The sequence below is a fragment of the Remersonia thermophila genome, chromosome 3 (genome assembly GCF_042764415.1).
Source record: "Remersonia thermophila strain ATCC 22073 chromosome 3, whole genome shotgun sequence".
In the NCBI taxonomy this organism is placed as follows: Eukaryota; Fungi; Ascomycota; class Sordariomycetes; order Sordariales; family Chaetomiaceae; genus Remersonia; species Remersonia thermophila.
The window spans coordinates 1,004,730-1,027,788 of NC_092219.1; the positions used below are offsets into that span (position 1 = coordinate 1,004,730).

General features: G+C 60.9%; 5 protein-coding genes and 1 non-coding gene across 6 annotated transcripts; 5 read left to right on the plus strand and 1 right to left on the minus strand.

Annotated features, from left to right (window-relative positions):
* Positions 1-6,434: 6,434 nt before the first annotated feature.
* Positions 6,435-8,767, minus strand: VTJ83DRAFT_3098 (uncharacterized protein; the record flags this gene model as incomplete). Its single annotated transcript, XM_071009441.1, has 2 exons — positions 6,435-6,884; positions 6,953-8,767. 2 exons carry the CDS (start codon positions 8,765-8,767, stop codon positions 6,435-6,437), a joined length of 2,265 nt encoding a protein of 754 aa, XP_070866979.1.
* Positions 8,768-9,761: 994 nt separating this feature from the next.
* On the plus strand, positions 9,762-11,665 carry VTJ83DRAFT_3099 (uncharacterized protein; the record flags this gene model as incomplete). Its single annotated transcript, XM_071009442.1, has 4 exons — positions 9,762-9,764; positions 9,900-10,054; positions 10,173-11,547; positions 11,606-11,665. 4 exons carry the CDS (start codon positions 9,762-9,764, stop codon positions 11,663-11,665), a joined length of 1,593 nt encoding a protein of 530 aa, XP_070866980.1.
* Positions 11,666-12,574: 909 nt separating this feature from the next.
* Positions 12,575-13,516, plus strand: VTJ83DRAFT_3100 (uncharacterized protein; the record flags this gene model as incomplete). Its single annotated transcript, XM_071009445.1, has 1 exon — positions 12,575-13,516. The coding sequence occupies one exon, from the start codon at positions 12,575-12,577 to the stop codon at positions 13,514-13,516; it is 942 nt and encodes a 313-aa protein (XP_070866981.1).
* A 1,317-nt stretch (positions 13,517-14,833) lies between these two features.
* On the plus strand, positions 14,834-15,982 carry VTJ83DRAFT_3101 (uncharacterized protein; the record flags this gene model as incomplete). The annotated part of the gene is made up of 4 exons (XM_071009446.1): positions 14,834-14,846; positions 14,958-15,094; positions 15,156-15,650; positions 15,797-15,982. The coding sequence occupies 4 exons, from the start codon at positions 14,834-14,836 to the stop codon at positions 15,980-15,982; spliced, it is 831 nt and encodes a 276-aa protein (XP_070866982.1).
* Positions 15,983-17,784: 1,802 nt separating this feature from the next.
* Positions 17,785-20,333, plus strand: VTJ83DRAFT_3102 (uncharacterized protein; the record flags this gene model as incomplete). The annotated part of the gene is made up of 2 exons (XM_071009447.1): positions 17,785-18,195; positions 18,255-20,333. The coding sequence occupies 2 exons, from the start codon at positions 17,785-17,787 to the stop codon at positions 20,331-20,333; spliced, it is 2,490 nt and encodes an 829-aa protein (XP_070866983.1).
* Positions 20,334-20,700: 367 nt separating this feature from the next.
* VTJ83DRAFT_t59 lies at positions 20,701-20,793 on the plus strand. The gene has a single exon. It is a non-coding gene; the product is annotated as a tRNA-Pro (tRNA).
* The last annotated feature ends 2,266 nt before the right edge of the window (positions 20,794-23,059 follow it).

Here is a 23,059-nt window from a genome sequence, read left to right on the forward strand (position 1 = left end):
GATGATGCCGGCCAGCTATGGAGACGTCAGCAACCTCTTGTTTAGGGAGCGCAGCCGCCTCTTCTCGGCCGCCACCTTTCGCAGGTACGGATTCGGCACCGGCGTCTCCTTCACCACCCACGGGGGCCTCGGCCGCACCTGGGGGTTCGAAGAGGATTGTCCGGGCGTCACCGGGACCAAGCCGGCCCCGGTCTTGGTCTTGGAGTTGGACGATGATGACGACGGCGACGACGACAACGACGACGACGGCTTGTAAACCTTGTACTTCTTGGGGGATCGTAGCGGATACATCTTCAGCCACCGATCCTTGAGCTGGGGTTTGTCTGGCGACTTGCCGCAGCTTGACTTGCCAAAGCGGTGGCGGCGGGGGTGATGTCGACACTGCTTCCCCGATCGAAGAGCCGGCGCGTCTCCCATGTCCTCCATGCCCGTGTCGTCCGAGTCGGGAACGCTGTAAGGATCCTCGGCTTCGCCACCCTTCGCGCGGCCATCGGGGTGCTGCTTCGAGGACGCGGACGAGCGCACCGAAGGCGCGTAGGTCTCGTCATCCGATTCGTCGCTGTCGCCGTCCAAAGGCGCGTTGATGTAGGCCACTGCGTGTCCAGGATCGCCGCCGCGTTTGTCAGCAGAGAGCGGACGTCGTTTGCGTGGCTCATCCGCACGCCCGGCGGCGAGCCAAAAAAGGGAGACAAAGGGAGACCACTCACGCTCCACGCTCTCGCGGCTGGGCTTGTGCTGCTGCTCGTCGGGCTTCTCGGTGCTCTGGAGCACAAACTTGGAAGTGCGCGTCCGTACCTCCTCGGCCTGCCATTGCAAGCGCAAGCACGCGCGCATCACATCGTCAGCGTTTGTTTCCGTCCCTGTTTTGTTTCTCCCCGCAGAAAAAAAAAAAAAAAAAAACGAAAAGAAAAAAGCTCACCACCCGCTGGTCCACCCGCCTCTCCATCTTGGCCTCCATCCTGTCCTTCCACAGGATGTGGCGCGCGTACAGGTTGTCTCCAACCTCCTGGAGGCATCTCTCGAGGTGCATGGCCGTCCTGGGCGGGAGGCCCTCCTCCGCCGCCGCCGCGAAGAACGCCTGCTTGGTGTGCGAGCAGATCGGAGAGCCCCAGGGCGGGGAGGAGCTCGGGCGATCCGAGGACGGCGGGCGAGCGCGCGTCGGGGCCGCGGGCCGCTTGTACGGATGGTGCCGCCGCTTGCCGGAACGCTGGGCCGGCTTCTCATCGCGGCCGCGGTCGTTGCGGTGGTTGACGGCGCGGCGCGAGGGCGAGCTTGGCGTTCCGCGCGAGGGCCGAGAGGAAAGGGTTGGTTGAGCTGGCGGGGGCGAGTAGGGAGGGGAGGAGAGGTTGGTGGGGGGTGGTGGTGGTGGTGGTGATGATGGTGATGGTGATGATGACGGCGGCGGCGGCGGTGGTGGAGGGGTACTTTGCCGACGGGGCTCGAACATGGGCAACGGGGGTAACTGTGGTGATGGGGGCGGGATTTCTTGACTAGCCTCCAAGCCGTCCAGGAAACGGTCAAACCATGGAGACATTGGCTCCGCGGGGTATCCATCCGTGTTCGGGATGCTGGTGCTTACGGGCGGGAGCGGTGTCTGCGGTGATGACGGTGTGTCGGACATCTCTTCCTCTTTGATCTCGGGCGAGCTCGGGGTGGTTGGGGGAGCCGCGGCAGAGGCGGCACCGTGATCCGACGACTCTGCCGCTTGGCTAAGACCTTGACCGGTTCTCTGACCGTGAGGCTGGACAGGTGGCGGGCGAGAGGGTGAAGCAACTTCCTCGTGGGTCTGGCCATAGGGCCGGGCGAGGGACTGAAAATGCGAACGGCCTCGGCCATGCCCCAGAGCGCCCAAGGTGCCGCCGCTCGGCGGTTGGCATGGAGGCTGGCACGGCACCCGTGGCTGACCAGCCCGGGATCGAGCGCGCGAACGACCACGAGAGCGCCCACGCGATTGGCTTTGTGAGCAGCCGTTCGCTGCAGCATCACCTTCGCGCCCAGACTTCTTTTCATTCCCGCCGCGGTGGTGGTGGTGGTGGTTGTCCTCCCTTTTCCGTGGAGACGGATGGCCTTGACGAGATTGACTCCGGGAAGGAGACCGGGCGTGGCCTCGAGGACGAGAGGGAGCGCGGGCACGCGAAGGATCCCGGGGCCGAGATGGTGGGCGTCGGCCAGGGGCAGGGTCTTGAGAGCCAGACGGTGCTTGCGATCGAGAGGTGGCTCTGGGCCGGGAAGGGTCTTGTGGACGAGACGGAGCGCGAGCCCGGGAGCGAGAGCGAGAGCGGCGCTGAGCAGGAGAGCCACCAAGAGGCTTCGTTTCACGCGGCGGAGGGCAAGCACCGGCAAGGGACGCCTCTTTTTTCGGGGGCCCGCTTCTCGCGCGACCTCCTTGTGCATGCTGGGTGGCGGTCATGGTGGAGGCCGACCCAGAGGGGGCCGAACGTCTTCCCTGGAGCGTCTCCCTTTCCGACCTCTGCGGCGCTTGCTTCTGCGTCTGTTTGTGCGCTCGCGCTTGCGCGGGCGTAGCTTTGGTCCATCGTTGACCGCCGCTGCCACCTCCACCGCCATCAGAGGGATGTTGCTGTCCGGACCGCTGGGGCAGCGTGCCATGAGGCGGATGGAGAACCAGGCCAGGCCCTCGCCCAGGGCCGGTGCTGTTTGGCGCAATCACGTTATTGTTGCCGGGCGTCGTCGCGATGTGGCTGTGGTTTCGATGCTGCGAACGACCCGGGGATGGAGTGCCCGAGGTGCCCATTCCCACATAAGCGGGGCGGCTCTCCAAGCCGATGACGTTGAAAGGAGGGCCGCGCGAGGGTCCGGCCGAGGGGGCAGGCCCGGCTCCGGGAGCCGGTCTGCCGGTCCCCCGGGCATGTGTGGTGCGATGGCGAGGGTCAGTATTCCGGGCGGGGCGATGCGGCGCCTGAGCAGTAGGAGGATACGGCCCGGGGGTCTGGATGGCGGGCGCCCACGATGCCGGAGCGTGCGTGGTTGGCACACGAGGACCAGAAGCTCGAAGGTTGGGAGGGCAGGCGGCTTGGCTGCCATGAGCCCCTGCGGCTGGACCCCGCGAGATATGCATGCCAAAACCCGGGTCGTGACGCATAGCAGCAGGCCCTGACGGGTGGTTTCGTGCTGCCGAGGCGGCCGGGGCCTGGTTTGGCCGTCTCGAACTTGTCGGTGTCGCATTCTGGGCAGGGGAGGTTCGTCCTTTTGGACGGGGAGGCGGACGCGGAGGCGGAGGGGGAGGGCCCCCGTACAACGCAACGCCGGCGCCAGGAAGATGAGGAGGCTGCGGCAGGCGGACATCCCAGGGTTGGCCCATGGCCGCATGCTTCAGGTGTGCCAGCCGACGTTGGATCTGTACCGATGGTTAGTGGATATGGCTGTTTCCCGCCTTTGCCTCGTCCCGGAGCAGTCTCTCCGAGGAACCAACACACCCGGTGTATGGCTGGCCGCCTTCGGCGCGCGGCTTCAGCGGCTCTGTCGGCGTCCAAAAGTCTCCTGAGGGTAGCGGGAGAGACCGGCTTGCGCTTCTTGCTTGAATCGGTCTCGGCCGGGACGGGCGGCGGATATGTGGCCGCCGATCGAGGGGGGCGGCCCTCTTGGGTGGCTCTGTAGGCCTCTTCCAGATCATACAAGTCCTTGCCGGCTTGTTGGAGCTCATGCACTAATTATCGACGGTTGGGTCAGCATTTTCTTTCTCTGAGGGGATAAGAGCCCTCTGGACAAGGCATTCCATGGGGGGCTTGCTAGGTAGGGGGTTCGACGTGACGTACTCTGCTCCAACGAAGGATGCATGGCTGGTGATCTTTTCGCGAGAGCCGCGAGGGTTGCGTGGGACTGCTCTGATGAGAAAGAGTAGGTAAGATCTATCAAGGGCACCCGAAAACCCCTGGGGCTTGTTGTGAGCAAAGGAAGTCGAGCTCACGGCGCTGTCTTCGTTTACCAGACCATGTCCCCTTGTCAGCAGAACGCGACCCTCAAGCTCGGTACGCGCTCTCGCGTCTTGACGGGGCCGGGCCCGATGCGTTCTACGAGGGAGGCCTTCTAGGACATGCCCGTAACGGCGGCGTTTGCAACTGCAACGAGAACACATCGAGGTTCCCTAGGCAGTCGGATACTTCCCGCCGGTTCTCGGCTCCGCAGTGAAGTACAGAGCCCAACCCCATGGCCTTCCTGGCTCTGGAGCGCTCTCTGTTTGATATCTTGCGCTATCGTCAGGGATCTGAGGGGGTTCGCAGGCGAGCAAACGAGCGTCACTTGAAGAATTTGCTGCCGGGTAGCAGCCGCAGCTCCAGTCCATCCTACTCCCAGACAAGTCCCGTCCCATGTCTGACACCATCATGTCCTCGAGGTGTTTAGGGTGAAACCCAACATCCCCTATTACCCCGTACCAAGCCCTCAAGTTATCAGATAATAGCCTCCCATTTCCTCAGTCGGCCACGCTAGGTGACAAGAGCCTGACATTCGCCACCGCGCCACCCTTTCGCTCAGGGCATGATATCTTGCATGCATCAGTGACCAGCTTTCCAAGGTTCTCATGCTCGTCAGCTAGATCCAGCAAGTTAGATGCGGGAGCCCGCTGCAGCTCCCGTCGGCCCCGTCCCGCCATGCCCTGCACGGCGCGCCCTAGAGTTCCAGCCTCCTGATCCGCCGCCACCCGTCCGCCATTCCATGGGGTGGCTGGATACGACGGAGAGCAAGCGATGTTTTGACGGGGGTGGGGTGAAGCATGACGGTGAGGTCAGTGGAACAACCTACCGAGGTAGAATGCATCTCCCCGAAGGCTTTGAATCTGGTTTATTCTTAGCACCTAAGTACCGAGTTACCAGAGAATGTATGAAAAAAAAAATCGAAACAATCTTGAGTGAGCCCATTGATAAAGGGTCAAACTTGACCCGTTCTGCCATTCGAGGCCAAGTCCCTTGGGATCTGTGGAATTGGTTGTCAGCAACGGCACAGGATAGCGCTGTGAGATGCTCTCCAACGTAGCCTGGCCAGCCTCGAAGAAACTAGGATCTCGGACCCCAAGGTAGAGCTTGCAACAAACACCAACCGCACCAACTGGGATATGATAAAACGGTGTGAACGAGACTACTTTCGACAGGGAGGTGTGTCAGTGAAGCACCAAGATACAACCACACCCCCCCTCCCCTCCCCTGGCCCTGCAAAATCCCGATGTTTCTGGATATTTTCTCCGTTTTGATCAAGGACCAGGAAAGCCCCAACGATTTTGAGACCCGGGAGCTGCGAACTTGGATACATCTTGTTCAGCGCAAAAGAAAAACCCAGGACCGTCCAGCCATCCAGCTGTTGGTATAACAAACGAACAGATAATTCACCCCAACCACCGGCCATGCACCCAGCCGAGCTTTCCGAGGTCTCCAACCACGAGGTTTGAAACCGTCCTCCTGAAGGGGGGGGGAAACCATGGTGAGGACCCTCACGGTAAAGGGGGAAAAAAGTGCTGTAATATAACGCAGACTCCCGGCCGAAGGAACCACAACGGCATGACCGGATACTAATTTAATTCGTACGATGGCACCAGGTTGCGGCCCTCTCTACTACAGCATCTTCCTCAGCCTTCCAAAGAACTCTGCACACCCCGCAGCCTAGGCCCTAGCACTCATTTCTACTACCTAGATCGCCTCTGGACCTCCTCCCTCCGCTCGGCTACTTACAAAACCTCACGCGCTCAAAGATCCGCCGGTTCTGGGACCGTTCGTGCCACACATCGAACGCCTGGAAACCATCCTGGGTTTGCCCCGTCCGTCGTCGCCGACTAGCCAAGGTACCCGGATGACTCCGAGGCGTTTTTCTTTTTTTTTTTTTTTTCAAACGCTCGCTCCTTGGATCGGCCGAACAAACGCACAGAACGGAGCCCGAAGCTTTCAGTAGTATTACGCAACGCAGCTGACATTTGGGGCTATCACCCGACCCAAACCTACATCGATCAAATCGTATCAAATCAGACACCCCGTGCCCGGCTCTCTCTCTATTCTTCCGTCCCGGACCGACGTTCCCTCATCAAAACGCCCGCCCTGACCGAACACCCAACCCCCGCATTTCATGATCGCATCCATGCAAACACGCAACCTTGGGAGAAGAGAGGGAAAAGAGACATGCCCCAAACGTGGGTTTCCGGCGCCGGCACAAGATGATGATGGGTATGGACGGATGGGATGGAATGGATCAAGCCAGAACAAACCAACAGCAGCCGTGGATGTGTTGGATGGTAACCGCCCTAAGGAAAATAAAAACTCCCAGTGTCCTCCCCCTTCCCACCCGACCTGGGCTTGCCTGCCTGCCTTTTTTTGTTTCGCCAGCCAGCCTGCCCATTCTCCCTTTCCACGCACACACACACACACATACCCCTTCCCTCCTCCAGCAGATCATTTCCTCGTCTTTCCCGTCGACCACGCAACATGTCCCGAAATCTAGTTGATAATCTCCTCCGTCTCCTCGAGCACCTCCTCCATGAGCTCCTCGACGATCTCCTCCTCGGCCTTCTCGGCGTCGGCGGCGGCCGCCCGGGCCTTTTCGATCTCCTCGGCCTTCTTCCGGAGCAGCTCCTCCGGGTCCGGCAGGCCCAGGGCGGCGCGCTCCTCGTCGACCTCCTCCTCGATGGACTCGCGCCAGGCGTACCACTCGTTGAGCAGGCGGCGGCGGGCCTCGACGACGGCCACGTCGGCGCTGCTGATGCGCTCGGCGTCCTCCTGCTCGAAGATGCGCGAGTACTCGCGCAGGTTCTTGCGCACCTGCTTCTGCTCCTCCTTGGAGAGCAGGGTGGGCGGGCGCGGCCGCCAGGCGAACTGCTTGAACTTCTCGATGGCCTCCTCGCGGAGAAGCTCGCCGCGGAAGTCGTAGAGGTGGTAGCCGTTTTCCATCTGGGGCGGGTTTCGTTAGCCTCTTGCCACGCACGCGCCGCGTTTCTTGCCCAGCAAAAAACCCTTACCGAATGCTTCCACGCCGAGGCCCAGCTGGCGACGTAGCGGCCCGAGGGATCCCACTCGATGTCGGTGACGCCGTAGTGGTCGGCGAGGTTCATCTGCTGCAGGTTGGCCGTCAGGTCCTTCTCCGCCTCGGGCTTTTCGCCCTCGAAGTCGAGGTCGTAGAACTCGAGGTCGGAGCTCTGCGAGTTGCCGACGGCGGCGATGACGACGAAGCGGCCCTTGGGGGACCAGTAGATGGCGTTGCTGTTCTTCTTGTCGAGGGTGCGGAGGTGCTTGAAGTTGCCGACGGCGTTGCCCTTGGCGCGCTCCGGGCAGAAGAAGGAGACGGAGGTCTTGGGGGGCACGGCGGTGGCGCCGACGGGCTCGGTGGTGGTGATGATGACGAAGCGGTCGCCCTTGGGCTCCCAGGCAAAGTTAATGACGGTGTCCTTGACGGTGTCGACGACTTCGACGGGCACGCCCTTCTCCTTGACGCGGAAGATCTCGAGCGTGGTGGCCTGCGACTTCTTGGACTTGGAGTGGCGGTCGACCTTGACGCAGAGGTACGACGCCTCCGACTGCCAGTGCATCTTGACGTCGGAAACGCTAAAGAGGTTGAGCGAGCGCACGATCTGCTTGGACGGCACGCTCATGAGGGCGACGCGGGCCGGGTTGCTGCCGATCTCGGGGGTCCAGAAGCAGAAGAGCTGCTCGTACGTCTTGACGCCGTCGCGGCGCACGCTGGCGGGGGCCCACTCAAAGTCCATGACGCCCTCGATCTTGATGGCGCTCTTGTCAAGCAGGTTCATCTTGGGCAGCTCGTAGACCGAGATGGAGGTGCCCTGGTTGAGACGGGCGACGTACTTGTCGTCGGCCGACCACTTGAAGGCGGGCCAGGGGAACTTGGCGGGCTTCTTTTGGGCGTGGTCATCGGCGGCCCCCGTCACGTCCTGCTGGGCGAAGGAGCGCAGGGGCTTGGCCGTCTCGATGTCCCAGATGATGTAGTTCTTGCCGTCGTCGTCGAGCGAGAGGACCGGGTGACCGCTGTCGGGGATGGAGATGGGGCGGTTGGACCAGGTCACCAGGTACTTCTCGTTGGGCGAAAAGGCGACGAGGTTGACGAAGGGGTGGGGGAAGCGGCGCATGCGCGACCACGAGGCGCCGCCCCAGAGCAGGACGCCCTGGGCGTGGACCGAGGTCAGGTAGGTGCCCTGAGGGGACCACTGCACAAAGGTCTCGGTCCATTGTTGGCGGTCGACAATGTTTTCGGGCTGGTCCTTCTCGTTGTTCCAAAAGACGCCGACCGTGTCGCCGCGGAACATGACAAACTGGTCGCGGCCGCGGCCGGCGGGGTCGGCCATGAACCAGCGCAGGTGCTCCTTTTCTTGGAAGGGCTCGATGGCGGGCGGGGTGTACTCCTCGTCGACGCGGCCCTCGCGGCCGTAGCGGTCGACGTCGGTCAGCTTGTTGACGCGCAGCGTGTGCTTCTTGTCGAGGGGCACGAGGTCGAGCTGGCGCACGGCGGCGGCGGCCTCGGCGGGCGACGAGTACTCGACAAAGGCAAACCTCAGGGTCATGCCGTCGTCGCCCAGGGGCATGAAGATGGCATCCTCGCTGGTGCGGCCGACCGTGTTGAGCTTCTTGAGCAGGAACTTGACGAGCTTGGGTTTTTGCTCGGCCGTGACGGCGGGGAGGCCGTCGATGACGACAAAGGCGTCGTAGCCTTGCTCGAGCTGCACCTCGTACTTTTCGCGGAGATCCGAGATGTCGACCTCGTCCATATCGAAGTCCTCCTCGTCGAGGTCCTCCTCGCGCAGGTGATCGAAAGACGGCGCCATGCTGGGCAGTCGGTCTATCGAGCCAGGAAGCCTTGTTGTTTGTTTTTCAATCACAACGACCGGGAATCGTACGGTATGGTCGGGAGGTGCTTCGATGTTGCTGCTGTGACGGGGGGCGGCCGCGGGGAAGGGTGGGATGGCGATCTTTGGATCCGGTCGTCGACGGCCGAGATTTGACGAGATTTTGTGCGTTTCGCAGCAAAACGTGGTGGGGTTGGTTCAGCGGGAGACCAGAAAGGCAGAGTTTGGCGCTGCGGGATCCCAGATCTGCCCCACTTTCAGGCTTGGGTACCTTACCTGACCAACTGTGTACTATAGTACAGTACCTTACCTTACCTTACGCAGGACCCTTACCTTCCATTTCACTCGTTACCACAGTACCTAATTACCTGGTAGGTACCACATACGGTGTGCATGTGGTATTAACGTTAGACCCGAGTTGACGTCTTCTTGGGGATACGTCCACAGCAGAGAGAATTAAAAAATCATCATAAAGAAGATTCATTTTGGTGCATGACTTGGATGCATTTGTGGATAAAGAAAAAAAAAATCATTCTTTGTTCCCATACACAGCAAACCAGATGGCCTGGCTTGAACCTCTTCCTCTCGAGGTCAGATGGGTCCAATGTCGAAACCCCCCACCAAAGAGTGAACGTTGGTACCTAGTTACCCATTTCGGGAACTGCCCAGGCGGTTTGCCCCCCTTCCCTCCTCCCCCCCCCTCCCCTCTCTCTCTCTTTCAGGTGCTGCCAACTGGAGAAAGGCGGTGAGAGAGCTTGAAGAAATTCTGCCGGGGGGCCTTGGGCAAAAAGTTGCATCCATACGAGTCCAGCTTTCGGTGTTCCACCCAAGGTTTCCATTCCCTGCACGGTTCCAGAGCTTGCTTGCTGCCCCTCCTCCCCGCCATCATCACCAAAAGATCCAGCCGTGCATCAACAAACCGACTTTTGATATCGTGGTTTTCGCGTGATTTCTACCCAGAAAAGCCATCATCATGGTATGCTCCCAACTCCCTTTTTATTTTGTCCTGGCGACGTTGGTCGTTTGGCAGCTCGTTGCTTTTTCTTGGTTGAATTTGGGTGGTTGTATGGCTTGCTCTGCTCTGCTCGTCTCCTGACGCTCACCGTCCCAGGCTTCGTTTAGCCCCACGCAGATCTTCGAAGAGGGCACCACCCAGGAAAGGGGAGAAAATGCCCGCCTCAGCGCCTTCGTCGGCGCCATCGCCGTTGGCGACCTCGTCAAGAGCACACTGGGCCCCAAGGGCATGGACAAGATCTTGCAGTCGGCGTACGTATTGCGCCCCGAACGCCGAGTTTTGGAATCCGGTTGCCCCTGGTCGCGTTGACGACGGCAGAAACGACTAACCGCTGGTCCATCCTTTCTCCCCTTCTCTCTCTCTCTCCAGGTCGACCGGCGAGATCATGGTGACAAACGACGGCGCGACGATCCTCAAGGCCATCGCTCTCGACAACGCCGCTGCCAAGGTGCTCGTCAACATCTCCAAGGTGCAGGACGATGAAGTGGGCGACGGCACCACGTCCGTCACGGTGCTCGCCGCCGAGCTCCTCCGCGAGGCCGAGCAGCTCGTCACCAAGAAGATCCACCCGCAGACCATCATCGAGGGCTACCGGATAGCCAGCCAGGCCGCCCTCAAGGCCCTCGAGGCCGCCGCCGTCGACCACAGCAAGGACCCCGAGGCCTTCCGCCGCGACCTGCTCGCCATCGCCCGCACCACCCTGAGCTCCAAGGTCCTCTCGCAGGACCGCGACCACTTCGCCCGGCTCGCCGTCGACGCCGTGCTGCGCCTCAAGGGGTCGTCCGATCTCAGCCACATCCAGATCATCAAGAAGGCCGGCGGCAAGCTCAGCGACTCGTACCTGGACGACGGTTTCATCCTCGACAAGAAGATCGGCGTCAACCAGCCCAAGCGCCTCGAGAAGGCCAAGATCCTGGTGGCCAACACGCCCATGGACACGGACAAGGTCAAGATCTTTGGCGCCCGCCTCAAGGTCAGCTCCACCGCCAAGCTGGCCGATCTCGAGAAGGCGGAGCGCGAGAAGATGAAGGCCAAGGTGGAAAAGATCAAGGCCCACGGCATCAACTGCTTCATCAACCGCCAGCTCATCTACAACTGGCCCGAGCAGCTCTTCACCGACGCCGGCATCATGTCCATCGAGCACGCCGACTTTGACGGCATCGAGCGCCTGGCCCTCGTGACGGGCGGCGAGATCGCCTCGACCTTTGACCACCCGGAGCAGGTCAAGCTCGGCCACTGCGACCTGATCGAGGAGGTCATGATCGGCGAGGACACGCTGATCCGCTTCTCGGGCGTCGCCGCCGGCCAGGCCTGCACCATCGTGCTGCGCGGCGCCACCGACCAGCTGCTCGACGAGGCCGAGCGCAGCCTGCACGACGCCCTCGCCGTGCTGTCGCAGACGGTCAAGGAGCCGCGCACCACCCTGGGCGGCGGCTGCGCCGAGATGCTCATGGCCAAGGCGGTCGAGGGCGCCGCCACCCGCGTCGAGGGCAAGAAGCAGGCGGCCGTCGCCTCCTTCGCCGTCGCCCTGCGCCAGCTCCCCACCATCCTGGCCGACAACGCCGGCCTCGACTCGAGCGACCTGGTCGCCCGCCTGCGCAAGGCCATCTACGACGGCATGACGACGTACGGCCTCGACCTCATGACGCCGGGCGGCGGCATCGCCGACATGCGCGAGCTGGGCGTGATTGAGAGCTACAAGCTGAAGCGCGCCGTCGTGAGCTCGGCGAGCGAGGCGGCAGAGGTGGGTTTTGTTCTCGATCCACGCCCTCGGATGATGACACTGGCTAACCAGGCGCTAGCTGCTGCTGCGGGTCGACGACATAATAAGGGCGGCGCCACGGAGGCGCGAGAGGCATTGAGGTGTGTAGATGTAGAATACATAGACAACAACGTGCTAAGCATTGGATGGATGGCGTCGTTTTGTTTCCGTCTCGTTCCGTTGCGTGTCCGGTTATCAACCGTAGTTTGGTCTCTCTCTCCTCTCTCTCTCTCTCTCTCTCTCTCTCTCTCTCTCTCTCTCTCTCTCAGACACGCATATGCAGTGCATATTCTTGGGAAGCTGCGGGGAGAGGGGGTAATTCCATGCAGCCTGATGACAAATCCACACCGAGCCGATTGCCGTGTGCGATATCTTGCTTTGGCCTACCTAGGCTGTCTCCCTAGGCTGGAACAGCGGGCAAGATGCCCACCAATCACGACTGCCGATAGCAAGGGGGGTCAAGCCCAGTTTCTGACCCTCCATCGGAGGCCGGAATGCCGGAGCCTCCGACACCGAGATGGACCAGGCCGGGTTGGGTCGGCGGCAGGGAGGGCGGCCATGTCGGAGTCGGCGCAACTCGGCCGACGAAAGGGTGCGAGGAGGCACCGCGCCGCTCTGGGCACGGCTTGTGCCGGCCGATGAGCGTGACGACAGGGAGGGTCGATATTCATGTCCGTTGTGTGCGGTGCCAACATGATCCGGTGGGGTTTTTTCTCATCGCCTTCCTCGCCGCGACGGTGTCTCCTTGAAGCCAGATTATTAGAGCTCGGATCCGACGGAGGAAGTCGTCTTTTGCCACCTCAGGTCGGGTTTGTTGCATGCCTACCGAGCGACGCAGCCTTTCCGAGACCAGGCTGTCTTATCCAACGGCCGGTGCCGAGCCCAAGGCGAGACGTGATGGCGAGTATAAAAAACGCTCTCCTTTGCGCGTTGCGGACGGCCGGGGGCGGTCCCGTCGTCACCACCGCCAGCGCGCCATCGGCCATCCAGAGACATCCCTCGGTACCGCATGCCCCGCAACACGCTCTCTTGCGCCGAACCGCACGGGCATCGCCATCAGAAGCTTCAAGAACCATGTCAACCTCCCACCTGCCACCAGCCTCGTCCATCCCCGTGGCCTCTCTGGGCGCGAGACCCGAGGTGGCCAGCGCGATTCGCACGCTCCTCGAGCCAGACTATGACCGTATGTTTTGTGTTTTCCCATGGTTCTCCCTCCCTCCCTTTCCTGACCCCCCCCCCCCCCCCAACCTCGTTAAGTCGATTTCGATTTTCGATTTTGCCTTGCCTTGCCGAGGTATATACCCCGTGGCGCTTGCCGACCGACCCGGTTCCCCTCCCCCCGGCCGGCTTTCCTTTCTCTCCCACGCACCAGCTCCGCGCACGCCGTCACGTAACGCGTGGGTCCCGCGCTGACGACGAAATCGGCAGTGGTGCACATCTGCACCGCCCCGCCGGCCGCCGCCGCCGAGCTCGCCCCGCTCTGCGCCGGCCGCCTCGCCACCCCCGAGACCTCCGGGCTGGGCTCCAACGCGGCCCGTCCCGTCGCCGAGCGGCGCGTGCCCCGTGCAATCATCTTTGGCGGGGCGGTGGACGACGCGACGCTCGACGGGGTTATGGGGGCCGTGAGGGAGGCGGCGGCGGCGGCCGAGGGGGAGACCTGCCGGGAGGTTCCGGCGGTGGTGAGGGTCACGAGGGCGGACATGGTGGCTCGGGGAGCGGACGTGCCGAACCCGGAGGTGATTGCGGAGGTGATTCGTGGGAAGCTGGGGGAGTTGAGGGAGAAGGGGCTTCTGTGAAAGAAGGGTTTTTTTTTTTTTTTTTTTTTTTTGAAGAGGGAGGGCGTCAGGGACTGCTGCTGGACGCAAGCGCGGAGCTTTCCATCTGGATGGCTCGTTCGAAGGCGAATAGGCGTGGTTCCACAGTAGTCTTGTTGACAGGCAGACATGGATAAGGTAACGAATGGTTTGCATTACCTGCCTGGTTCCATCAAACTTTGAGGCTGTATGTTTGCGAGCATCCTGCGATGGCCCATCATCGGGTCACACTCCTCTCTTCCGGATTCGGGTGCAATAGATACGCAAACACAAAAACCACCTACTCGGAAGAAACCGATTCAGGGCTCCCTAGGAAAACCATTCGTAGCTTCTTTTGATCACGGGACGATAATACTCCGTGAGGACAAGAGTGTCCTTCCTTGACTTACATCGCAACGTTATGTGGAGTTGAACAAGCACATTGCTACAAGATGGGAGTCTGGTTAGGGTACGTAGGGAGGTAGGTAGGTAACTAGCCATTGCGGATTGGGAAACGTCAAGGGTCAACTGCCAATTACTGTCTTTGAAATCCCTGTACAATAGATCTGTGGGCGCCGATGGTTTGGATCTCTGACCTGACGTCAGTGTGTGAGTGTGTGTGTGGGTTGGCTATTGTTGTTGTTGAGCCATGTCGTTGACCAGGTGAGTGGAGTTGGCTACCTGACCATGGAGCGGGTGGGCCCGGGGCCCGGCCTGGGAAGTCCCTCCAGAGCAGCGTCTCACATCCCCCCCCCCCCAACTGGAACCTGGGCGTGGCTTGTTCTGGCTTGCTGCATCACGTGCAGCCTCGTCGCACGACCCAACTTTCGGCCCGTCACCCGTCACAGCGAGGCTGAATGCGGCGAATTGATTGGGCTGGAAGCAACGTTCGTTACGGGGAGACTACTAGGTAGTTAGTACGCAGTATAGTACACAGCACCAAAGGTACGTACCTCTGGACCCGGACTTTTTGTAGCTTCACGCTTCCCGTTCCAGCCACGCGCGAGCCGCCAAAGAAAAGCTTCCTTCATCCAAAAAGCTGCGTTTACTTTCACATCAGCCCACCTCACCCATTCTTCTTACGCTCCGGAGCCAAGCCCCATCGCATTGGCGCTCATCGAGTGACCTGGTTGCCCAAGTAGCCGCCGTTTTCGCTCTTTTTTTTTCCTCTCTCTTTTCGTCGACCGGGGGGGCTGTCTGGCCTGTCTGAGCACTGACGCAACGATCGATTCCTGGGGGGTTCCATTCTCTCTCCGCCTAGCCCAGTTTCGGCCTTTTCCGAACTTACGCATCGCAATCGCATCGCGACATCCTCTTCAATTGTTCCTTTGGGTCCCTCCAACGCGCCACCACCTCACCTGCAACCCCCACGCACCCGAACACGCGCTAATCCATCCCGCCTGCCCGCCGCCAGCGCCGAGCTCCTCCCATCCCCAACTGCCACCTCAATTGATGGTTCGCGCCGATCTAGCACCATGTCGGCACCTTGTAGGTTTTCGCCTCGTCTCTCCTCTCCCCCGGGGGGCGCGCCGGCCCGCCCGTCCCATGCATGGTGCATGCTTTGGCCCGACGTGTGCTGACCGCGGCGGCGGCCGACAGTGAGCGACGAGGAGAAGGCGACCTACACCCGCATCATCGACGACATCCTGGCCACCTCGGACCTCGAGACCGTCACCCGAAAGAAGATCCGGCAGGGCCTGGAGGCGGCCATTGACAAGGATCTCAGCGACCAAAAAGTCGGTCTCCCTCCCCAAGGGCCCTGCAAGGTCCGTCTCAACCTTGGCTGACGTGTCGCAGGATGCCATCAAAGCGCTGATCGAGGCGCGCTTCGACGCCATCTCGGCCGCCGCGGCGCAAGTGCCCACGCCGACCTCGGGCGCCGCCACCAACGGGCACCACTCCGCCTCCGAGGAGGCCGACGCCGACGCCGACGCCGACGGGGACGACAACGACGGCGAGATCCAGGTCGCGGCGCCGCAGCGGCCCAGCAAGAAGCAGAAGCGCGAGACGAGCGCGAGCGAGGAGGCCGACGCCCGGCTCGCCGCCGAGCTGCAGGCGCAGGAGAACCGCCTGTCGCGCGGGCGCGTGACGCGCGGCGCCGGGGCCGCGGCCAGCAACAAGGCCAAGGCGCGGGCCAAGACGACGACGAAGCGCAAGAGCGCCAAGCGCGTGCGGTCCGACGACGACAGCGAGGTCGACGAGGGCGACAAGCCCAAGCGCAAGGCCGGCGGCGGGTTCCAGAAGCCGTTTACGCTGAGCGACCCGCTGGCCGAGCTCTGCGGGGAGACCCAGGTCAGTTTTTTTTTTTTTTTTTTTTTCATTTTCTTTTCGTCTTGTTTCCCCACGCCCTGCCCCTGCCCCTGCTGCTGCTTCTGCTTCGGGCGCGTTCCTCGGACGCTGACTTTGGGGTTGTCGCACACACGCCCATGCGCACACAGCTTTCCCGCCCGCAAGTGGTCAAGAAGCTCTGGGACTATATCAAGGCCAACGACCTGCAAGATCCCAACGACAAGCGGCAGATTCGGTGCGACGAGAAGCTGCACGCCGTCTTCAAGCAGGACAAGATCAACATGTTCTCCATGAACAAGCTCCTAGGGAACCAGCTGTATCCGATCGAGGAGTAGAGAAGGGACGCTCGGTGGGAAGGGGAAAGGGTACGTGTGGACAAGAGGCGGATTAGAAATGGCATGGTATGGCATGGCATGGTATAGGGAGAGAAAAGGAGGGGGGAAACGCCGCGTATCAAGCAAGCCGAGGAGGGGATTTCTAAGTGTTTTTTTTTTTTTCTTTTACAGGACGGCAAAGGCTTCCATGGAGTACAGGGGTTTCAACACACACAAACACACACACACACACACACACACATGCGCGCGCGCACACACCAAACGGCTTGGGTTGTTTTTTTTTATTATTAGTATTTTCATTTGCTTTTTGTTAGTTACTTTTGTTTTCCCTCTCTACACATCTGTGCTTATCTCTTTTTGCTTTGTCAACCTCGGGCTTTTTGTTGGCCTGCGCACGCGCACACACGTACACCGCGCGGCGTCATGGAGGTAGGACTTGGAAGGAAGGGAGGATGGAAATATTGGGTTGCGGGATCTTTTCGGTACCTTAGCTTACTTATAGCCAAACCATAGGGACATGGAGCGGAGGCGGGGGCCAAGGGGGATTCTCAGGATGAAGGATGATGGGATCACGCGTTGGCTTTTTGGACCCGGTTTGGTTTCCATCCGACGGCCGACTGTTCTTTTTGCTTTACTTATTTCGGTGCCGCTGGCCATGAACGGGCTTCTCTTGTTTCTGTCCACCCATGTGTGCCTCGCTGGCTCCGACCCCGAAGTGTGAATCTCCCCTGTTTCTCTCTGGTTGCATCGTGGATTCCGTCATCTGTCTTTTCTTTGTGTGACTCTGCGCCATGGAGGCCTTGGTCGGGGTGGTGGGGATGAATCTCGCGCGGGCGTGCAGCAGCGGCGGTGTGATGACTTGTTATGTAGCGCTAGAGTCGCTGTGTGCTGTGTGCCCCTTGAAAGCCCTCTCTGGCCGGAGTCAAACAGTGAAACGAAGGAAAAGAGACAGAGAAACAGAGAGCTACGGTTGGAAACCTATCAGGCCCATGGGCATACACCCCCGAGGGCTGTCAGCCCCATGGGATAATACGATGTTCCGAGTTGTTGCAGCGGTCCAGGTTCCGTGATGCAGGCTCAGTGGTCCAGGTTCCGAGTCTGCCTCCCTGGGGCCTGCTGTCATAGGCTTTTGAGGCGAAGCTTCGAGGCCTGAGGATGACGGACGGACAATGACACACGCGGCGAAGAGACCCCGGCGACGGACCCCGGCTAGATCCGCTGTGGACCCAGAGGCGCAGAGGATGCGGCCAATCAGGGGCGGGGCTGCCGAGCGAGGCTTGCCCCATCGGGCGGACAGGGAAGCGAAACTTTGTGCCGTAGGTGGGGGAGAGAGGAAGCTCCCAAAAAATCCCACGGCGGCAGACAAATCAGCGACAGCAGCACATCCATTCAACCCCCGCCAATCCTCGATGGACTTAACTTGGGGGCATCCCACCTTTTGAAAAACCACCAAAGCGTCCTCTGCATTCGATCCCCGGGGATTTCAACCCTCATCGCAGGTTCTCACTCATTCCGAGCAGTGCGAGTTCCTAGTCTTCTTTTTTTTTTTTTGGTTTCTTTTTATATCTCTTGGTCAGGGTCAATCCTGTTCCATTCATCCCCCACCAACGTCGGCCCTCTCTTCTCCTCTCCCCAGGACAAAACAATTCATCCGCGCCAACCGCCGACGCCTATTGTACCCGTGAATCTCCCCAACTCGGTGCTCGGCTCTCAATTCAACGGCAACGCCACCACCCCAACCGTTTCCTTTTCCTTGACCTGCCGAGACATCCCTTGCGAATCCCGACGACAGACGCACCGGCATGGCGTTGACCGAAGCCGCCGGAGCAGGCGCCCCCGACAGCACCTCTTCAGCACCTCGAGGCGATCGGGCACGGGGAGGCAGGGGACGCGGACGAGGCCGCGGCGGCCGGGGCAGAGGTCGCGGAGGCGCCCACCACCACGGCGAGCGCTCCCAGGAGAGCCACCCGGAGAGGCCACAGGACCAGCAACGACAGCAAGAACAACAAGGCCAGCCCGGAAAGCCCGCCAGCTTCAAAACCAAGACGGAGCCCAACGGCGCGGCCGCCGACGCCGACGACGCCGAGGTCTGCTTCATCTGCGCAAACCCCATCAGCCACTACTCGGTGGCCCCTTGCAGCCATGTCACATGCCACATCTGCGCCCTCCGCCTAAGGGCGCTCTACAAGAGCAAGGACTGTCCGCATTGCAGGGTGCGTGTTCCCGGAAGGAATCCTGGCCGGCCGCGGCCGACGTTGCTGACCCGCCCCAGACAAACGCCCCCTTTGTCATCTTCACCGACGACGCGAACAAGCGCTACGACGAGTACACCGACGCCGACATCACCAGCACGGATGACAACATCGGCATTCGCTACGCCGGCGAGGACATCGTCGGGGACACGGTCCTCCTTCTGCGCTACAACTGCCCCGACGCCGAGTGCGACTTTGCCGGCCTCGGGTGGCAGGATCTCCATCGCCACGTCCGATCGGCCCACCACAAAAAGATGTGCGACCTCTGCACCCGCCACAAGAAGGTCTTCACGCACGAGCACGAAATGTTTGCCGACCGCGAGCTGACGGACCACATGCGCCACGGCGACGACAAGCCCGGCTCGGCCGACCAGACGGGCTTCCGCGGCCACCCGCTCTGCGGCTTCTGCGGCGCCCGCTACTACGACAGCGACAAGCTGTACGAGCACTGCCGCAACAAGCACGAGCGCTGCTTCATCTGCGACCGCCGCGACTCGCGCCAGCCCCACTACTACCTCGACTACAACGCCCTCGAGCAGCACTTCAAGGCCGAGCACTTTATGTGCGACGACCGCGAATGCCTCGAAAAGAAGTTTGTCGTCTTCGAGACGGAGCTCGACCTCAAGGCCCACCGCCTGAGCGAGCACCCCAACGTCTACGCCAAGGGCAGGGACGCCCGCACCGTCGACCTGTCCAACTTTGACCTGCGGATGCGCTACGAGCAAGAACGTCGCGGCCCCCCGGCGGCCGCCTCGGGCCGAGAACGCCGCCGGGGCCCCGACCCCAACGCCGAGCCCTTGCCCGTCAGCTCGGCGCAGCCGTTGCGGCGCGACGAGCTCGCCTTCCAGCGCCAGATGGCTCTGCAGACGGGCGGATCCGCCGCTGCGCCGTCCGCCTCGCGGCCCGCGGCCGCGCCAGGGCCGGCCCGGCCGACGGCGCCGGCGCAAGCACGGCAGGGCGCGCCCGCAGCCGCAGCCGCGGCCGCGGCCGCACGCACCCCCATCATCGACGCCATGCAAAACCTCAGCGTGACCGATCTGTCGTCGCTCACCCCCGAGCAGCGCGCCAGCCTGACGCGCCACGGCGCCGTCGTCGAGCGCGCCGCCAACCTCCTCGGCAACGACAGCCACAAGATGGACCGGTTCCGGGGGCACATCTCGGCCTTTAACCAGGGCTCCATGACCCCCGAGCAGCTCGTCGACTCCTTCCTGAACCTCTTCTCCGAGACGTCGTCCAACGCCCTCGGCACCCTCGTCCGCGAGGTGGCCGACCTCTTTGAGGACAAGCGCAAGGGCGAGGCCGTCCGTCGCGCCTGGAACAACTGGCGCGCCATCAACGAGGACTACCCGTCGCTGCCGGGGCTCGACGGCATGCGCGGCGCCACCACCGCCACCACGGGCTGGGCCGCCGCCGCCGCCGCCAGCTCCACCGCGTCGCAGCCCAGCGCCGCCGCCGCCGCCGCCCAGCTCCGCAACTCGACCCGCGTCCTCAAGCTCAAGAACAGCACCCGCCGCGGCTCCGTCAGCGGGCCGTCGGTCCTGTCGCCGACGTCTTCCTCGGCCGGTCCCGCCCGCTCCAGCCCGCCGTCGTACTCCTCCGCGACGTCGGCCAACGCGCCGCCCCTCACGTCCGCCGCGGCGTTCCCGGCCCTGCCCAGCGCGTCGAGGCCTGGCCAAAGCCAGAGCCCGAGCCCGAGCCCGAGCCCGAGCCAGCCGAGCTGGGTCGGCGGCCGCGGCGCCGGAGGACCGGGGCTCGCCCCGCCCCCGCCGCCGTCGGCGGCCGCGACCATCGCCACCAAGGTCCGCAAGAACCCGGCCTCGGCGCCCTCGCTCAACAACCAGGACGCGTTCCCGGCCCTCCCGGCCGCGCCCAAGCCGCAGACGACCATCTTTGGGTACGGCCGCGGCGCGGTGCGCAGGGACTTTGGCACGGCGAGGGATACCGGCTTCAGCTGGGGCGGCGGTGCCGGTGCCGGGCCTAGCGGGAGCGGTGCGGGGGATGGGGAGGGCCAGCAGGAAGGCCAGCAGGAAGGCCAGCAGGGGGGTGCGGGAGGGGGGAAGAAGAAGAACAAGAAGCAGGTGTTGGTGCATTGGGGGTAAGCTTTTGAGGGGAGACTTTGGTCGGCGAGAGAGCTTCTGTGCGCAACGCGTACGTGCCATGTAGCGTAGCGTGTGGATGTACCTAGACAGGGTTGGGAGAGCGTGCAGGAAGATAAACTTGTACATACATGTATGCGTCCATGAATGGGGGGTCAGGCACCCATGGATGTAGGCCCGGAACCTCCGAGTGACGGAAAAAAGCTTTATGGAGAATCGACGACGACCTACTTACTGTCTATGCCGAGGAGGGCGGCTGGAGCCCTGGAGCCCTGGAGCCCTACTACTAGAGTCGGTCGCTGCGCTACGGCCCCCCCTCCAGGAAGCCCTCCTAACATGCCGCATTCTCTCGTACCGGCCTTCAGTCGTAGGGCCGCTGGTCTAGTGGTATGATTCTCGCTTAGGGTCCACCCTGATCATCACTGATTGCGAGAGGTCCCGGGTTCGATCCCCGGGTGGCCCCGTTCGAAGCTGCTTGGCTTTCTTTTTTCCCCGCGTGTTTGGTGTCCACACAATGGGCTTTTGGGAACGTGGCTTTTTGTTGTTGTAGGGTAGGGTGGGCAGAACGGTAATGATGAATTTTTTTTGTGATCTCTTTCGATGGAATAATAATGCACAGATTCATTGGGCTTTTTTTTTGTTTTCCTGACACCGGTTGTCTGCCTTGCAAGCTCTTTTGGATCGTTGGTTTCCCTGCTTGGCTCTCTCGGGTCTCGTAGTTGTCGCTGTTGAAGGAAGCCTTGGCAGGGCTGAGGAGAGAACCTAGAGTCAGAGACCGTCAAACCCTCCTTTCTTTTGGTGCTTCTGGATTGCCTTGCCTTGCCTTGACATTCGATGGATTGACCACAAAAAAAAAAAAAAAGACAAACAAACACATATATCCATCCTTCTTAGCAACGCATGTCATTCACCTCTGTTTCTTCCGTCCAACTTGCCCGCCCTTCACGGGTTGTCGTTGGTTGCGTGTCGGCGCTGCTCGGCCCGGTTCTCCTCGTCCGGCAAGTTCCGAGATAAAGCAACGTCGCTTGGGCTTATCGGCCTTGCTTGCCCCCCCCTGCGCCTGTCTTGTCCTTGCTGACCATGGAGGTGGAGGACAACGCGATGGGGATGGGCAATGGTAGATCTGCTCCGTCTCTCTCTCTCTCTGTATGTGTGTGTGTATGTGTGTGTGTGTGTGTGTGTGTGAACAATATATATATATATATATTGGTGTGTACGTGTATATGTATGTGTATGTGTCTGAGAGAGAGTGTATGTGTGTAGCCATGAGGCTGTGGAAACGCCTGATTTTTCATGTCGGTTTGGCTTTTGATCAGAGGGCTGAGAGAGATATGACCTGGAGTCTGTCTGTCTCGCCTGGGTTGGGCCACTTGGCTGTCGGCACGTCGCCTCCTGAACGTTGGAGAAACGGCGGTTTGAGCACATGAATAAGGCGTGTAGGGAGGCACTTCTTGCCGCATCAACTCACCTGTCTCGCCATTCCCGTGGTAACCGGATAGGTAAGCTTTGCCGGACTCTTCTCTTCTAATTGTCTGATGGCGGCAGGAGGCTCGCCAACGCACAGGTCAACGAAAAAGAGACCAACAAAGAGGTCTCTGAGGAAAAGGATGTCCGATGGACGGCGACAAGAGCGTGTTTGTACGAACAGCTTACCTAAACGCATAGAATTTGACGAGCATGGTGCTGAATAAAATGGTAAGCAACAACAAAAAAAACCAAAGGCGATGGATGCAGCTACCATGAGAGCAACAACGACGAGCGAGAGCCGATGGAGAAAGTCGTGACCAAACCAAGCGGGAGCGAGCAAGGTGACCCGGCGCAACAACAAAATCAAGATACATCACAACGCTGGAATCCTCCGGCCGATATCAAACTGCACAAGGAGCCTTGAAGCCAACACCATTGTTCTGTTCATGGTTGAGCTCATGGAGCGTGCCGCTCGTTGAAGCGGTCGAACATGTTCGCCGTCAAGCCCCGTTCAGCAGTCCTGTCAAACAGCATCAAGAAAGTCAAGCAGGCAGTTGGAACGGCTTGTTCCAAACAAATCATCCCCCTCTCGTCTTCTTCACGGAACGTTGCCGCTCTGGCACCTTTGGCTTTCGTTTCTTTTCCCTTCTTCTACCGCCCCTCGTCGATGTCTGACAGCACAGGCTGCCTCGGTTGGCACATTGAATCCCTTGCTCAAAGCATCTTCTCAGATCCCATTATGAAATCAACAGGGGTCGTTCGTTGGCCTGGCTCATGGAGCCTTGCTGCCGCCTTCTGGGCTTCCAGATGATGAGATTGAATGCATCGTAATAAACTCAAAGCGTCATGCGTCGAAAGCCTGTCAAGCCAAACAGCGAAGACCTAGCTGAGGCCTCCACCGAAGGGCAGCATTACGGCATTTGCATCCATGTCAACAATGCCCAACGCTCGCACATCAACACCGGCATACGTGATCGCAAGCAAGCTGCCAGAGGCAAAACCCTCCTGCTTCTTCTCCTTCTTCTTCTTCTCCATGTCCCGACACAAGGCCGAGGTCACAGCGAAAAAAAAAAAAAAAAAAAAAAAAAAAAAGAAAACTTGTGAATGTGAATGTCCCCACACGGCAATCCCCTCATCCCTTCATCACGCCGCACTTGCGACGCTGAGAGACAAGGTTGGTCGTTCCCTGGGCTGTTGATATGGCCCCCATGCAAGACCAGCATCCTGGGAAAGCCAGGCCTGCTCTTCTCCCGGGCATATCT